We start from the raw sequence: 18670 nt of genomic DNA on the forward strand, positions 1-18670 counted from the left end.
TGGAGAATTTAATAAGCAACAACTTTACTATCCCTCGTATCGATTGCAGGATTTCAGTTTCTGAACCCTTAGCAAGGTGTGAGAAATGTAAAAGTTATTTGGCCAGTAGGAACGTACACACGAAGAGGTATTACACAAAGTAAGGTTTGAAAAATCGCACTGCAGATATGTTACTTCTGTATATTATATGCTTAAGATATAACTAGGATAGTATCGATCGAACACTCTGCACTTTAAACATTTTAATAATGACTATTGTAAAATTACAATTTTAATTTCAATAAAAGCAACTTGCGACAAAAATTACTGCATACATTGTTGCTATATCATTTCCCTATAGTTTTTACAAAATTTTTATGTTATTCCCATATAGCCCCTCCATCGTGTCTACCTTGGTCCTACAAATCTATTTTCATCGGTATTCAAAAATCAATTCTTTCGGTATTTCCACATTCTTGCTATATCACTTCTACGTTACTTCCACATCATTTCTACGCTATTCCCAAACTGTTCCTGCATCAGTGACAACTTATCAAAGCACCACTTTTATATTACTCCTATAACATTTTCACTCCATTTCTGCAACCACTCTTGCGGTAAGTATATCCGATTTAGCGCCCCGCGAAAGCGTAACAAAGTTGCAAAAGGCAAGTATTTCTTCAACAATGTTGCAAAAGGAATGTCGGTGTTCGAGGAACAAAAATCCAGTTTGCAACTTTGTTGCGCTTCCGCGAAAAGGTAACAAAGTTGCAAATGGCAGGTATTTCTTCAACAATGTTGCAAAAGGAACGTCGGTGTTCGAGGAACAAAAATCCAGTTTGCAACTTTGTTGCGCTCCCGCGAGAAGACAATTGCCGTATTGCAACTTTGTTGCAGACGCAGGCAGAAAATCTGCCTCTCTTATATACTGCGCGACACAAATTCCCACAAGATGTTGGGATTGTCTATGGTATAGAGGGCAATAGAAGGATTTGCTCACCTTAATCCGCACCATCATGTTCAGGTGGCCCTGGCTGTACTGTTCGATGACATCGCGAACGTCGTACGGTTTGCGGGCCTGCTGGAATTTCCTCCTCGCCACGAAGTACTTGATCTTCCTTATCGCCCGGATGGCGTTTCGATGCGCCTCGGTCAGCCTGGAAATCGAGGGAACAAGATTCTCTTTTAGATCAGGCCGCCCGCGGTCTCCACTTCTCGGATTGGGCAATACAGCATAACGGCTATCATTTCTGCCAGGGGCACGTTCCCTTGGAGTTGATTTACGATCGGGACGATTGATTTCACCGCGGATCGGCGGCGGGAGGTTTCTGTCTAATGTAGCGAGCGTGCAAGTAACAGGGTTCCTTGGATTTCGGCTGTAATTTGCGGAGGGGCTGCGAGCTGCTTTATTTCGTTCCATTTGTTCGGTTTTTTTTCTTACGTATCCCCCTTTCTTCCTAAGAAATCATCCTAACCATTACGTCGGTGCGAAAGCTCCTTCGCTTTATTGAACTAAAGGCTTTATTAAAAGTAAAAATATATTTCATGCCTCAATCCCAGTACTTTCCTTGGCTGTATTACTTTTCTCGTAAAAGTACAAGTGGCTGCAGTAAAAAGGACATGTCCGTAAACCACCTAATCCTAATCTAATCAAAAGAGGCTTACCCTTATTAACCATTGCAACAAAAATGCCACACGCTAAGAGTACGTTGTTAAATAATCTATTAATGAAACAGTAAATTATTTTTAAAGGATGACTCGATGTAGCTCTGTTCTAATATAAATCGCAAGATCCTGACGACATATGTTAGAAGCCTAATTCGGAGTGGCGGAAGCTGATACTTCCTGAAACTACAATTCCGCGACGCTGTGGAATTCTCGTCGTAAAATAGTTGTTATTCCAAGGAAGGGGACGTCGACTGTCGATTGTTCGTGTAACTTCGCCTGTCGATATTCCGAATTACATGGAAACACTCTTGGCTATTGGTTCTCGGTTCCTCAACCTGGCTCCAACGACACGCGTGCCACCCACATACTCTCGAGAGGAACATTCTTGAGAAGAGTGGCCGATTCTTCCGCTGTTTACGATTCAACACCGTTTACCCCGCGAGAGGACACGTTCTTTACTTGGTAACATAAATGGCAGAGGAAGGTTTCGTCTGATTTCTCATTCTTTTTTCAGAGAAAATTAAATACAGAGATTTCGATTTCTAAAATAATTATATCTCATTCCCTTTTCAGAGAAAATTAAATACAGAGATTTCGATTTCTAAAATAATTATATCTCATTCCCTTTTCAGAGAAAATTAAATACAGAGATTTCGATTTCTAAAATAATTATATCTCATTCCCTTTTCAGCGAAAATTAAATACAGAGATTTCGATTTCTAAAATAATTACATTCAAAATTCATACCTTCGAAATTAGCTAAAAAAGGATATTTGTGAGGATCAGAATCTAAATGAACATTAGAATTCTCAAACAAGCTTCGTGTCACTAAGCAATTTTAAGGTTTCATTAGAAACCTTGATAAGTGGTAAAGAAATTAGACTGCAACATTTAACAACAAAGAAGTGGAACAGCTGCGCACTCAGGATTTAATCTTGGGGGGAGCTGAGTTGAACAGATAAAGATATTTTCAATGCAAATTCAATAAGATTCATTAGGTGATTATGAAAATTTATTTATAAAATAAAATCGAGTTTTCCTTTCTTTTTACGAAGCTCTCGAATTACTTCAGTCGTCGTTACATTAATCTCCTTTTTCCTTCATTTTGGGAGAGTGCCCGGGCCCCTTGTCTCTCCCCCTTTCTGAATTCTTTCACTCTGCAAAATAAAGTTCTCTGAACTATTTGAATTGCTGCTAGATATGAAGCCTAATGACCCTATGTTCGTTTTAAAATTAAAACCACTTACCCCAATCACTCAGCCAATCCCCCATACCCCTTTAACAAATCATACAATCTTCAAGATCTTTCTCTATGGACTTCCATATACTTCTTAGCTTCTGGATCTCCCCTTCGTTAGGAAGGTAGTCCGCGTTTCACGAAGATGCTTAATTCGCAATTGGAGAGTGGAGTGGTTCGAGGAACCGGCTGGCGGCCACTTTGAGGAGCGATTTCGCGTCGCGACAGCAAAGCGCGGCGAGGGGCAGGCCGCGAAAGAGGGCAGAAAGGAAACGCGCTCCGAGTTTCAAACGCGGCGGGATGCGTCGCGAATGCAAACCGCGAGGGACGCTTCTAGAGGCGGGAGAATCCGACCGGCGACCGTCTTTGTGTCAGGGGTTCGAGTACGCGGGCCGCCAAAGAATGTAGGCCGTCCGCGAAACGGAGTAATGCATCGGTGAAAAAAAGCACTTACGTTCCGTACTTTTCCAGAAGGGATGAAAAAAATAGAGCCTTTCACGAGAGCCAGCGTCACCGCGAGCTGACGCGCTTTATTCCCTCTTTCAGATGTACCCAAGTTTCCTCGAAATGTCAATGTCACCCGCTTCGGGTCGCTTTCGAACACACCCCCATCCCTTGTCCCGCGAGCAGACGCTTGGGGACGAATTTTTTGGTCGCTGTGTGGCCCACTTGGCGATGATTCGGTGACCTTTTCAATGATCTCCGGGGTTCCGAAGGGTTGTTGTAGTGGTTAAGAATGGGGGTAGGTTTGAATGGGAGTCTGCAGACGTTTGGAGAACTGCAGCTTGATCGAGTTTATGAAAGTTATTTCTGTGGACGGATATAGGGTAGAGTGGGATTTGTCGTGCACTCCACAAGGGGATGATTCTTACAAGGGATGTTTTGTGACTCGAGAATTCAGGAAAAAATTGAAACTTTGCAGCAATGTAGTTAAAAGGATACTAAACTAACGTAATCGCATTTTCTTTCAGTAGTGAACGGTCCTAGAAGTGAAAACAGCCCCTCAAAGAAATTGAATGTTTCCATATTATCGTATTACCTATATCGAAGAAAGGCGATTTCCAATATGGAACCGATTTCTATTCACCATTGTCCTGCATTTAAGGGGACCAGGCAGTCAGAAACTCGACTTCTTTTGTTGCACTTTTCAATAGTACCACCCTTCCCGAGTAAAATCCCGTTTGGGTTATGTTCAAATTAGCAAAATTAAGGATTTTACAGCCGAATCGATCGAGCGCGCCATAAACCGTTTCTGCCCGCACGCGGGTAGACTAGATTCCTCTTTTGAAACTTTAAACACCTTTTTATCGGAATCATATTTCCTCTTCGTTTTGCAGTGATTGCGAAAAAACGGAGGTAAAAATCGATTAGAAAAAAATTCAGCGTATGTGAAACATATCTAGTTACGACCTCAACCTATGCATAAGTCTGTGAAAACTCCTATTTTGACAAAAAAAAATGGCCCTTTTCCCTGGCGAAAAATCACGTTTCTTTAAAATTTTCCGCTTTACATCTGCCATTTTTATAATTTTGATTTTTTTTCTTTTTCAATAGGTTCAGGGCAAAGTATCAATTTCGGAGGATATTTCACAATTCAATTTCTTACGGCCAGAATCACTGTAAAATTACAGCGGCTCCAGAAAGAACACCTATATATCAAGCAACTGTAGCGCTGTCATACATATGTATATATTGTTCAAGTAATTTTTTTTTAACTGTTTATGGTATTAATAAACCTTACCCCAAAGTACTAGTCACAATTTGTATGCATCTCCTTGTAATTAATTCGCAAAAAATACTTGATTTTCGAGCGATCAGACTGCCAGGCCCCCTTAAATGACTTAAGACTCTAAACTAGCCCTTTACCACTTAAGTAGCCCTCAAGCAGTTCCCCACCCCTATTTCCCTACAAATCTCACAATCAAGTCAATCGACTATCCACCAATCACTCTGAACACTGCACCCGTGTTACGCAATCCCAGCAAACTGCATTCGGAACCACCTTCCTCGCGTTTCTCATATTTCCTTCTCAGCGTTCCGTCGGCCGACAAAGGGGAGGGATCGATTGGATCACGGAAACGCCATGGATCTCGTAATGTCTAACGTTAACGGGATCACGTTGGTGGCCGTTGGAAATCGAATACACATTTCGCGTTATCGGGCCGAACGTTTCCAGCGCGTATTACCAGACCGTACGTGCTGGGCGAAAATTCTGTGGTAATATCGATTCGGCATGCAGAACGAAAGTAATTTGCATGGATATATAGGGCTGGCCGGCTTTCTCTAACGCCTTGATTTCGCTCGTTGTTATCTAGCCCGATGTAAGCGCGAAATGGTCGACGGTTATTCCCACGGCGCGGCGGTGAAAATTCCCAGCTTCTTTTTCAGAGGCAGTCCCCTCGCGCCCGTTGCTTCGTTAGCATAACCGTGATAAACAAATAATACGCTGCCGGCGCGGCTGTTCGGGGTAAACAGGAATGAAGGGAGCTCGTATTGTAGGGATTCGGGATGTTCGTGATTTTGTTTTCATCACCCCTTTTAGTTAATGCAAATTTCTGGTGGCGGGATGAGGAGGTATGAATCTTTAGGGTACATTAATCTTGAAGCTTTTTTGTAGGGATGTAATCGTGCTATTTAAAATCAGGTCTGAGTACTGTGATGATTAAATGATAGTTGAGGGAAGATTTCGTTGGATATAGCTGCGTATTAGTATTACATTTCTATTCTTTTGTTTTTAAGGTAACTGTAAGATTCACTTAATTTTTTTAATGAGAGGTTAATGATATTGGGGCAGGTCGAATTAGTAGCTTAGAATTTATGGTAAACGGTACTTATTTCGGGGCCGATTACCTATTGTAAGTTTACAAATAGGAAATTCAGTCGCCATAGTTTTCCACGATTTAACCACCATTCATCTTTATAACTCTTCGTATTGCAAGTTCATGCTTTCGTATTTCTATAAGTTTAAAACGCGATTAAGAATGAAAAGGATTTGGACTTGAAAAACATGTATTATCGAGTCTCGAATTATCGGATCACTTCAAGTTCTTAGTAACTTGTCTCGTAACTATTCTTAGGTCATACTTAGAATAAGAAGTTTAAGAAGAATACTCAGGAAAAGTTATTAAGAATTCTTAATACAACTTCTTATGGCTTCCAAAGAATTTTCAAAATCAGTAGCACTAAGTTTTGATGAAATTTAAGTTTGAAGCCAACGTTTAAATTTATTTCATCTGTTCGTGCCGCCCACTTTGTTCAATGCGTTCGTTCCATTTATACTTGCTTCGAGAGAAAATGAAAAGTGAGCAAACACACACGTCCATGTAAATGCATAATGGCATGGCAGCGCAGGAAGGCGGAGCACCGAAAACCATTCAATTTTCTCTTACCATTTTTTCTTGTATACCTGGTAGTTTCGACGATAGAACGAGCTCTAGTTAAAGTAAGTTTACCAAGGGTCTTGTAAGCGTCGAATATTACTTAATTTCACCTAATGAAAATTTTATTTTCGGGAATAGAAAGAATTCTAAGCGTTCGATTCCACAACACAATATTCCTCTTTAAAAAAAACTAGTTTTAAACATTACATTTTAATCTGAAACCTGCTTTTTTTTAGTGCTAATAATAATTTTAACAAGAATATTATAATTATATGATTCAAATATATTGTCACTGAATTAACAACGACTAATACTTAAGTATGTTTTATTATTAATTGAAAAGTATTTTATTTTCGGGTGCAAATGGCAATAAAAGTCTAAATTTCAGATTGTTATGAAAGAAGAATCGAAACGCGGTTGAAAATTAGTGAATTATGAATAGAAAGCTGAAAAAAGAAAAGGATCTTAAATTTTTTAATACCATAAGAGGAGTTTTAAAGCACGTAGAATGTGTGCGCGCGTTTCCTACCTAAGAACCGAGCCGGAGCTAATTCTTCCTTTTTTATAAAAAAAAATACGTTCCTGGAATTAACTTTTTAGGTTCCCCGAAGACCAAGGAGCCTGCACAAAAATAAGCAGGCAACTTTAACGCAGAGGAATGCCCAGGGGATTCTTGCCGAAGCTACATTTTACAAATTAGTCTTCTGCATTCCCTGAAGAGGAAGTAGCCGCATAGGAACGAAGGCGAAACTTCGACCCGCAGATATCCCTAGGCCATTCCCTTTAAACCCACGTCTTACCGATAAGCCCTTTACATCCCTCGATGGACAAGTGCCACGTACATAACGGAATGCAAATTTTTTTAATCAAACAACACTCCCTGTTCTCCTTTGCATTCTTCGAAAAGCAAATAACCCGTACAGAAATGAATACAAAGTGGCGTTCTCCCTGCATCTTACGATAAGGGAATTTCTGCGGTGGCTTCTATCAATGTAAACGAAGAAACTTGCTGGGGATACTTTCCACGAAACACTGTACTCTACGAGTGAACTCTGTGCATACTATAGAGCTCTGCAAGAAAATAAGTAGCCTGCATGTTGAAAATAAAATAAAATTCTAAAGCAAAGTGTTTTCCCTTTTCCATTTTTAATATCCTGCATTCAAGAAGGGGTACTTAAAACTTTTAAACTTTGTCTTCTTTAAAGCAGCAACTCCTTTTAGCCCCAAGTTTTAAATTTTCACTGCGATATTCAATTAAACTCGTCCCAATGTCTACTTTCATAGAATATCAAGAAACCTACAGCTTCCTATTCGAGGGAACCAAGCTCGCCCTCCAACTCTATTAAGAATTTAAAGCCCACCCTTAAGTCACCCTGTGGCTTAGAAAAAAATTGCCCAAGCTTCGTTTCCTCCATCTTTCCACGTGCTCATCGCTGCCAAGGGAAACGTAAGGTTCCACTAACGCGAACATCCCGTGGATTTCTCCTTAAATCCACTTGACTCTTTCATAACCATAAAAAGGAATCTCGTACTTACGTGGTGACCCTCTGCGGCTCCTCGATATCAATGTCAATTTCATCGCTGGTGGCCTCCGTGACGGAGCTCGTCTGCGAGGTGAAGAGGCTTCCCCTGCCAACCGGAAATACGCTACTCACACTAACAAACTCGAGAACTAGTTCCTTCGACGTTCTCAAAGCCGCTCTAGAGAAAGTGCCCTTCAGTCGGCTGACGTTTCCTGTCAGGCCAACTTTCCCGACCACCTACAACCCCGCCGCGAAATTTCCAAAAGGTTTTCCACCCTCTCACATATGCCACACGTGGCTGCTCCACTTTCCGAATACTTGGTCCAAACACGACAAGCACGTCGGCAAGTTATTCGTCATTTCGTACTAATTGTTCGTCGATGGATGGATTCGTGGGGGGGGGGGGGTGGAGTAGTGTTAATGCCGCTCAGGGGGTTGCGTGTAGTTGAACTTAATGGGTCTCGAGTGATATTACACAGGGTGTCCCGTAACCATTGCTTGCCAGCGGTAGGGTGGTGGATGCAACGTGAAAAAATAAGTCGAGAATGTAGAATAAAATTTGTTGATATAGCGCTTCGTTTTTGAGAAAATTCACTTCGAATTTTTGCCGAGCACGCGTGCAATGAAACACAGCTTTCCGGGGGAATGCTTCGAGTAACTGTAAGCGAGAATCCAAAGTGAGGGAGAAGCGTACACATTACCTAAAAAACTCTACCTAAGTGCACGCGTACCTGGAAGTAATTTAAAGTCAATTTTCTAGAAAACTAAGCGAGCTATGACGAAAGTTTATTCTATATTTTTTACTTACTTTTTCATGTAAAATCACTACCCCTCCGCTTGTACCACCGGTTACGAGACACCCTGTAGTTGTGTTCAGTGGGAAATTTTAACTTTAAAGGGAGACAGAAATGAAGTAGTGCTATTACGAAGGATTGTGTCTTAAAGTTTATAAACGATCGATTAGGGGGTTGTGAAATAGATTATAGTGGAGCAACATAACACGTAAAAATTAAGTTTGCTATGTAAGCATGTAAAAATATAGAGATACATATTAATAATTATATATCAATCAGATTCAGATAATAAATATATATATATCAATAATTAGAAAAATCTTCTTTTTCTACTTCTGTTCGAACTAGGTAGTGAAATTTATGTCAATTGAATCTATGAGACACAGAAGTGTGAAGAATCTTAAGATACTTGTATTCTGTTTTAACCACTGATTCATAGTCGGCAAAATTGAAAGAAACAGCATATGCCATAACAGAAGGGAGTAAATTATCTCGAAAGTATGATAGAATTTGAAATTTTGTCAGCAGCATTGAATTTTGACCTGCAAAGCAAGGGGTGTTTTGTGTTTGGCTATTGGTTCGCTTAAAATTCCATAGCATCATTGATTATATAGATGCCAACATCATTTCGAAGTATCCAAAACTATGTAACCAAAAATCATTCGGTTATATCGAAATATTTGGAATGAATGTACGAATAATTAACGATGATAATTAGTTCTTGAAGTCGTATCGGGCGATGTACAAGCAAAGGCTACCCACTTCACTTCGTTTAATAACCTCGTCCCTGATAATAAATATCTACAATTTCTACCGCTGATTTGCTAAAAGTTTCTATTTTTAATATCCTCTTCCACGTATCACTTACTAGTGCTACTAATCTGCAAGTACAGCGAGCACTATCACAGCCGACTTTGAGGACTTTCCCTAGAGCAATTTCCAACCCGAACATCCAGACCATGGAAGTGGCAGTACGCAATGTTATATAAAAATATTATTTGAACAGTGTCTTAATTACGTATCGATGCCACATTTTTCTTTCCCCTCGAGCCGAAAAGCTCCCTGGGGCATCTCTAGCGCTCTACAGAGATCGAGGGATCACTGTGGACACGGATAAAGGGCATTTTAAAACGCGAAATCTCACATGGCCCTCCGTTGCCAGGAATGCAAATTATCCGCAACTGTTTTTTTCCGTCGTCCAGAATTCGCGCTCGTCCCCGTTATATGGTCGTTTCTCTGGCTGTCGCGGGTAGAATAATGCACGAGCATGTCAGAGGGAGTAATAAGTTCGTTCTGAAGGCTTGATTTTGAAATCCAACGCGTCGCGGGATTTTATTTCGAAACTGGGCTGCTTTGGTAATTTTAACGGGATTATGGCAATCCTTCTGTCACCTTTCGCGAAACGTATTTCTATTCGCTGTCAGATCTACCGATCAAAGGACTTGGGAAAACCTCGATTTCAATTTTACATTTTCCTTCAGTATGTTTCTCATTTGCTACGCTCCAAACGTGAATTGAGTCGTCCAATTTTTTTCATATTTTAATACATTTCCGAGATTACGAAAATCCACATAAATTATATTTATCGTTTGAGGATTTAAAGGATTTGAGGACTGAGTTCGTCGGGTTTCAAAGAAGAACATTAATGGCACTGAAATGCTGAAAGATATTGCGTGCTTTGAAAAATACTATCTACCAACAAACTGATAACTGCCCTTTTCATTAAAACCTCTTATCCAGCCTTTGTCTTATTACTGATACTTCCTGATCCAGGTTAGGTGTCGGATTGCAGTGCACCTATTCTTTCTAGCAGCATAAACTTTCATTGAGCTGGCGTTTTCATCCCCAGGACCTTTTTCATTACCGAAACAAATGTTAGCATCGCTTGAACTACATTTCTGCAAGGTCCGAAATTCTTCGGAATTCTCCAGTTGCCGAATATCCCCCGTTACATAGAAGACGAGTGCTTTTCTACGCGGTAAGAGTGCTCGGTGGATCGAGAACGGGGCCCACAGCAAGCCGACACCTCGTTGAGCACCGACCAAGAAGAAAATCAATGGCCGACTCACCGGTTGTCGCGCCTGGCACGGTTCGGCGTACCCGCCTTCGGTTCCTCCATGTAGAAGATAACGTCACCCTCGTTCTCCATCCGTTGATTGTCATTCTGTCCCCCAGCGTCGCCGACCGCGCCGCTGGAAACCCCGCCGGATATCGTGACGGGGGGCAGCGACTGTTGCTGTTGCTGTTGTTGCTGCTGCTGCTGCTGCTGCTGCACGTCCATCCGGTTCCGCGACTTCCGCCTCTTCAGTACGCTCGCCTTTTTTGCCACCTGGATCATCAGAGACTGAACCCCCGGTGCCCTCCCATTACAACACACGTCGAACACAACATGCACTATCCCTACTAGCGAGCACCAGCTCGGCTCCGAGCACCTGGACATCTGAAAAGCTCCCTAATCTCTCCTGACGGAACATCGCGGCCGGTGGACGATCAACCGAATCATCTTCTGTGTGGGAACTTAGGCTCGTCGCGCTGACGCGTCGACCCTTCCTGTTCCTTTGTAGTCTTTTCTCATTTCTGGGCACGGGGGTTGAAGTTGAATTGCGGGGGCTGTGCTGGGAGCTAGAGCGATTGGAGGATTTTCCCGTTTGGATTTCAAGTTGAATCGTGGGGGCTAGGGAGTTATTGGAGGATTTTCTGATTTGAATTTGAAGTTGAATCGTGGGGGCTAGGGAGTTATTGGAGGATTTTCTGATTTGGATTTAAAGTTGAACTGTGTGAGCTATGGAGTGATTGGAGGATTTTCTGATTTGGATTTAAAGTTGAATTGTGGGGACTATGGAGTGATTCGAGGATTTTCTGATTTGGATTTGAAGTTGAATCGTGGGGGCTAGGGAGTTATTGGAGGATTTTCTGATTAGGATTTAAAGTTGAACTGTGTGAGCTATGGAGTGATTCGAGGATTTTCTTATTTGGATTTCAAGTTGAACTGTGGAGGCTATGGAGTGGTAGCATTTTTTTTTATTTGGATTTGAAATTGAATTGAAAGGGTCATGATGGGAGGTGGAGTGATTAGTGGTTTGTTTATCTTAAGTTCGAAATTGGACTGGGTTACTTGTAGTAGAGGCGGTCCTTTTAAAGGTGACACTCCATGGTAGATGATTGGTTTGTGCTTTGAAAGATAATTGCTAACTAGTTAGAATATTTTCTGCCAAGAAGCACCCTTTCTTCTCCCACGATAAAAACAAACCCTCAACATCAAGACCCCAAATAAAATAAATGAAAAACCATTAAAACGAAGCACAGAAACCAAGCCCTCATCAGGCATCCAAAACCTTAATTATCGAATATCCGCTAACGAAAGCAAATAACAAGGCGTACACTGAAACAGGAAACTCGTTCGCGGAGCTTTTTATCGTATCCGTAGCCCGCAGAACATCGGCTGCGGTACAATTTTCCGCGGGAGGAAGAAAGGGTGTGCTCGCTCTAGACAGAGATGGAACAAGGGCCACGACAGTAAACACGCCCCTCGCCCCCTGCAAATTTTATCGAATTTTTTGCACGTACGCGCCGGAATGAAGCCCGCGATGGCTGCGGCTGAGAACGAAACGAGCTTCCAAGTCGCGAGTGACGGAACTGGGCCAGCATCAGTTTTCAAAACTGCTCTCGGAGGCCGTCGACATAGACTTCGCATTAACGTCGTTATCTTAGGCTCATCGCATTAAGCACTCGGGAGTATTCCGCGTAGGGAACGCAGATACTAAATCCATAAAACTCCAATAAAGCAACCACCGTTTCCCAGCGGCGAGAGGCGATTTTATCCTCGAAACTTTACGCGCCGGGGCGACGCGTAGACTTAATAAAGGACGTTAGCAGGATTTCGATAACGCGAAAGCGACGAGTCACTTCGAAATTTCTTAGCGTGCTGGAGGGTTCGACAGAAGTCTGGAGTGATTTTCACTCTTATTTTCCGTTTAGTGGGAATGATGGATGACTCTCTCTGTTCTCTTGAGTTTCTTAAAAATTCTTGTTTGCTTTATGGGGTGTCTACGGGTGCTTTTCTGTTCATATTATTTTTGGAATAACTTTCGAGGGTTTTAGGTGGAAGATATGTGTCAAGGAACGTGATTATTGTGATTGATTTGCTGCTTTGCAAGGAGCACAAAAGGTAGTTGGATTTTGGATAAAATACTTTATAGATATGAATGGTTGTGAGCATTATTTTACTTACTGTTGTAGTGAGAAGTATAGGTGGCTATATTGCACGGTTTTATAAAGAACAATGAACTGTTAAATTAACGTCTGAATAATTTAGTAGGCACTGTTTAAAAGAATTTGAGAGTCTGATTTCGGAAGAATTCGAAAGTAGCAAAGACTGAACTCTACTGGTGAAAATACTTAGAGTGTAATGGCGATATTTTTGAACACTTGATATAATAAAAAAAATCTTCTGACATAAATTGTAAAGTATCTCGACGAATCATTCATTTTTCCATATTTTTGTGTTAATATTTTTACACAAGTAGCAAGAGGTATTAATTAAGTATATGGTTCCACTTGAAAATCACTGCACAGTGCACTTGAATTCTGCAGGTGCACCAATGTATCTTTTAAAACAACTGTGATTATATACCGATTAAAAGAATTAATTAAACAGTATAAAACTTCCATCCCCAAATGTTCTCTATCTCCCCATAGAATTACAGTTCCATTTATAATAAAACAGTAGCAGCTACAGCCCTGCTTAATTCCTAGAATTTAAAAAGTTACCATACATAACTACCTCTCCCTATAGAGAGTAATATTAAAACATAGATCCATATCCATCAAAAATACAAACTGTACTCTCATACCACTTTTGAACTACCTTATTGACATTCTGTACATAGACCACAGAAACACATTTACACAGTTCTATTTCTTTAACAGCACTAAACAATATAATTAAGGCATCTATGAACAATGAATTAACTTAACACTCTGAGTGGCGTCGGCGTGTTTTCACGTCGAGTATATATTTACGTCGATATTTTCTGGAGAGTATCGAAATTCCTACATTGTCTACTAGATCTTTATAAAAGTACCACCAACGGACTGCAGAGGTTTATTACATATCCGAAAGTCTCTCGATTTTGGAAGGCTAAACGGTGGGCCTAAAAACTCGCGCTACGTTCAACCAATTCACTTCCAATTTTGCATACAGCATCGTAATAAGATTCCACATCGTCCAACGAGGCCTTTTTTTATTCCGATTCCCAGTTTATTATTTATAAAGAAAATAGGTGGCCGTTTCTCTTAGAAAAATGTAACTTTACTTTTGATCTCTCACCATTTCTTTACTTTTCAAAATTTTCAAAATCGGCTCCGTTGGACGATAACTATTGACATGCTTTATAAGAAGATTTTATTGTTTTTGATCTCAGACACGACATACAGCTGTTTTCAGGCCCGCCGTTTAACCGTCTAAAATCGAGAGACTTTCGGATATGTATGCATAACTTCCGAAAAACAATAGTTTTTTAACTGAAACTTTTTTTTTAAGTAGTTCCTAATACTATGTAAGGATAGTAAAGAAACGGAAAATCTTCATCAAGCCGTTGACTTGTAGAAAAAATCCACAAAATGTACACATTTTCCGAGGGTTCAAACGGGTATACCCCCTTAATCAAGCGAACGACCTTTGCGGCGCCCTAATATATTCAAATTTCAAGTCGAGTGAGGGAAAACTTTCTCAGTAAAAACTATCCCTCAGAAAGACCTTACTGACTCGAACCGACATTTACCCAAAACTTGCGCCACTCAAAGTGCCAACACTCCGCTCGATCTCCCTTACTTCTACCCCGTCCAAGATCGTCAAACAAACATTACTGCAGCTGATAATTCTACGCCAATGAAGCAACGGAATGCGAAAGGAAACGAAAAGCGATGAAATGAAATGAGATTCGGGGAGCAGGGGATGAGAAGTGTATTCCAACGGAAACAGAAAAAGAGACGCCAAGAGAAAGGGTCGAATAATCCCAGCGTCGTTCCGTTTTAGAGCGCCCCGGCGCGCGACCCTGCTCGCGGAAGTAAAGGGACGCCTCCCGACGAGTTTCAGCTCGGCTGTTCCCTGTTCCGCGGATCGAAAGAATTCCAGCGACGATCGCGACAGCGGACGAGCGTAAATTCTCCTGGCGAAAGCGTGGCGAGCGCGTAACGTCCGCTCTACTCGCTTGCAGCCCCTGATGCGAAAATAAAACAGCGGCCACGTACGCGCGGGCACGGGGTTAACGCAGGAATGATTCTGCCACGAGCATCTCGGAAACATGTCACAGCGGAGAAAATACACTGGGAATCTGGCCGTGCCCGCGAAAAATGCTCCTCTTTGTTGGAAACTGTAGGAACGAGTGGAACACGTGTACACTGTTTCCCCTGCTCGTGTTTCCGGAAGCAAGATTGAAGTTTCTGGAGGGTTTCTTTTATGGGAGGGGGATTAGATCTGGAGCATCTGCTGGCAAGGATTTTTTTTTATTGGATTGATTTTGATCTTTATGGATGTTTTCAGGCTTGGGTAGGAAGTATTGCAGAGGTAATTTAAGGTGGAATATTGTTTTGGGAAGTGTTATTAGTGATTTATTAACTTCAGAATCATTCCTGCTATTGCTGTTATCCCGTTTCAGACGCGCGGGGTGTTAATAGATTCGAGAATACTTGTTTAGGATTGATTTCTTCGGTATTGAGGGTTTACTTACAATTAGGTTTGTTTAAGGTGTGTACAATTTTTTTGTATATTGTTAGATTGCGAATAATTGTGTTTCAGTAGATGATATCCAAGAAATGGAAGGTCCACTATTTTACCAATAGGTTGTGTTTACATTTGTATGTTTCTTAGAACTGTTTAGCTGACATCATTGTAAGTATAAATAAATACATTTTAGGCAGTAATAATTTAAAGTACTTTGTTATTCTGAATTATAACCCTTAACATTTTGTAAAGTGTCGAATTAAAAAGAAAAACGAACAAATGTTTAGGAAATTATTATTTCTGAATAATTGAAACTAAAATTACGTTGATTTGGAAGGTACTCGAAGGGTGATTCCTTCTCCAAAAATAAATAAGAAATATGTCACTTTACCTATAGATAAATTAATTCCTGCAGTGGTGGTCACAAGCAATTTAAGAAAACATATTTTTCTATCTATTCGAATGAACTTGAATACTAATCGATTCTGAAGTTAATCTACTTTCGTTACTGCTCACCCTTTAAACTTTGTTCTGACAACCACTGTGAAAGGCATCCGATATTTCTTAACACTTCCAATAATTTCCCAAAGGGACAAATAAATAATTACTCTTTCATTTAAAAACTCTGTTTCACCCCTTCTGTCCATTTCGCCAAAAAGACACCCCTTTTTCTTACACGTATCATCTTACATATATTATATACATCACACCTCACTGTCATTTTGAATTTGAAAGCACTCTTAAGTCCCTTCCACGCGATTCACTTCTGTAACTCACCACTAATAATTCAGATATAGGTACTCTCTTATCAGAAATAGTTCTGCTGTAAACAGGTTTAAAAAAATATATATATATATGTGAATATACCTGAAGCACCAGTTATGAACCACAAAATTGACTCCCATGAAAAGTCTCTGGCACACGCACACGTAAACACCATAAACAAAGTCCACTAAAAACTGGGAAACGTAATTCGTGCAAATTAACCTCGTGATTACGAAGGATCCTCGATTTCCATCAACGCCCCGCGCATATAAGCCTCGTTGCGCGTATATACATCGTATGCACAGGCAAGGCGCACACAAATACAAGCGCATGCACGATAGGAATTAAAAGAAAGGACCGAACGAAGTCACATAACACAGATCTTCATCCCATCGAATTTGCAACGGTGATACGAAGCTTAACGGTGCAGATAATGAAAGAATAATAACGCAAACGTGTCCACTTCGCCGCGAATCGCGTGGAATATTCGCCATACTTCTGTTCCTAGCATCTTTCACGAATGAAACAAGCATTTGCAATAAAAATCAGGATTTACAGATTTATTTTCCACGGCGAATTAATATTGTTAAAAATATCGCCAACTTTAATAGACACAATAGTCTACTTTAGTAGAGATCAATAGTCTTCTGAATTTTCAGATAGAAAATACACTTGAAATCCGCGTGAAAAAAATAAACCAGAGATCATTTAGTTTAATACAGATTATCGCGAATCAGTAGACACGGTACGAGATGCTATGTACTACCACTGACGTTGCTTCTATAATATTTCCTCGTGTACAAGTGAGATTAGAAGAATAGTCAGTGAGTGTTCCGGATCGAAACGATGAACTGTGGCTGTCGTTCAAGCGAAAGCTACACTTCAGCAATCGTTAATCGACGTGTCGTACATCGAACACGTTACACTGGCCGATAAAGTGGGCGGTGGTCTCGAGTTTCGTTTGCGAGACGGTTCGTAGACGTGAGAAAGTAAACGTGACCAATAATTGAGAAAGAAATAAACATGCAAAATAGTAAAAATTGAAATAAATCTAAAGCCTTTACATACCATCTTCTTTACACAAATCAACTGAAATATATTAGGTACATTTTATAAATCGTCCAACACAACGAACACTGAATTGTATATACACATGTAATTTAAACAACGCACTGTCGTCCTTAGAACGAGAGGAGAGAAAAGGATGTTCTGGGATCGCGCTGAGATCTTTGGCAGCAGATGCGAGAAATCACGGACGCTGGGCCAGTGGTGCCCGGCGGATTTCAATTTCAAAACTATCGAATTTCATGTTCCTCTTTCGCCAGCTGCCTTTCATATGCTCTACAGTTTGAACGTGACTTTAATCTTACGACTAAGTTTTAATCGACTCTCTTTGCAATTCTATTACAGCTCTTACTGCATGATTCTTACAACGTGGGATTGGTGTTTACTTGCAATTGCATTCTAAATTATGCTCTTTGAGATGAATAGGTGAACTTTTCGGCAACTTGTTTGTATTGAACGCAGGTACTGAATAGTTTTCTACAGACATTGCAAGCGTTGCGTTTGATCGCGAAATCAGCAGAAATCAATTGGCAACGAGCAATTTCAGCGAACAGAGTGTTTGAGGCCAGACAGTTCAATCAGGCAGCTACTATTATTGCGGTGACAAAGGGTTGATGTTTTTTTTTAGCTTTTAATGCGCTTGGCACTGTTCATAACTATTTGCACATTCATATGTTTTTGAATTTATAACACAGTGTTTACACACAATTTTAAGACCTTTTGAAGACGCGTGGACTCCACAAGGGCAGTGAATAAAATAACAACAGGCTGAATAAAAAGTAATTAATTTCGTGGGAATTATACTCAACCGTTTTAAGAAACAAATGCAACGATGGAAGTATGTGCAAATTCAGAATAGAATTAGAGGTCTCAGTAACTAGAGATTATTTTTAAAAGAAATGTAAGCTTTTTTGTGCTTCAGTTTGGATTTTTTGTACTAACAAAAATTGATTGCTAAAATTGCTTTCTAAATAAATTGTATATTTTATGTGTTCTAGTTTTGAATAACGTAGGAGTTTTTGGTTGCTTTCCTACAGCGGCGTAAATTGCTCGCATAAATGGACAAATATTTATGAACGGTGGGGAGCTTTAACCACATTTCCATGTATACAACTGGAAAATATTTCTCACTTATGAATTCACCGTTTTTCTACAATGTGAAATTGAAATTTCCCCGTTCGCCTACGATGATTCTGAAAATTCCGTACATTCTGAATTATCTCGTTTCCCGACAGAAGCACATAGAAAATGCTGCACACGTGGAAATGTGGATCTGCTTGGGGCTTGAAAAAATACCAGAATGCAATGAAACTGAAATGCGCATCCCTAACAGAAGAACGCGCTTGGGGAAAGAAAAAAGAGACTTCGTTGTTTCCATTTATGCGCGTATGTGTGTATGTACATCGAACACAACGTCTGTATGTCGATCGAAACTCAATTCCTCTTTAAACAACGTATGCAAGTGGCGATTTGCATGACAAGAACGATCGATCTTTCGAACTTCCGAGTGAATCTTAATACACACTTATGCGCAC

General features: G+C 40.5%; 1 protein-coding gene across 3 annotated transcripts in view; it reads right to left on the reverse strand.

Annotated features, from left to right (window-relative positions):
• Window positions 1–18670, reverse strand: part of Kcnq (KCNQ potassium channel) — a 90160-nt gene that overhangs the window by 25947 nt on the left and 45543 nt on the right. Inside the window, exons 9-12 of one of the 3 annotated variants that reach the window (XM_076807698.1) lie at window positions 17139–17159; window positions 10651–10910; window positions 7801–7893; window positions 980–1136 (exon numbers count right to left, since the gene is read on the reverse strand). In XM_076807698.1, coding sequence (XP_076663813.1) covers window positions 980–1136; window positions 7801–7893; window positions 10651–10910; window positions 17139–17159 — 531 coding nt within the window. Of the gene's footprint in view, window positions 1–979; window positions 1137–7800; window positions 7894–10650; window positions 10926–17138; window positions 17160–18670 lie in introns of all 3 variants that reach the window. The other 2 variants (XM_076807697.1, XM_076807699.1) reach the window with 2 other exon arrangements.

Source organism: Andrena cerasifolii, chromosome 3, assembly GCF_050908995.1.
Source record: "Andrena cerasifolii isolate SP2316 chromosome 3, iyAndCera1_principal, whole genome shotgun sequence".
Classification (NCBI taxonomy): domain Eukaryota; kingdom Metazoa; phylum Arthropoda; class Insecta; order Hymenoptera; family Andrenidae; genus Andrena; species Andrena cerasifolii.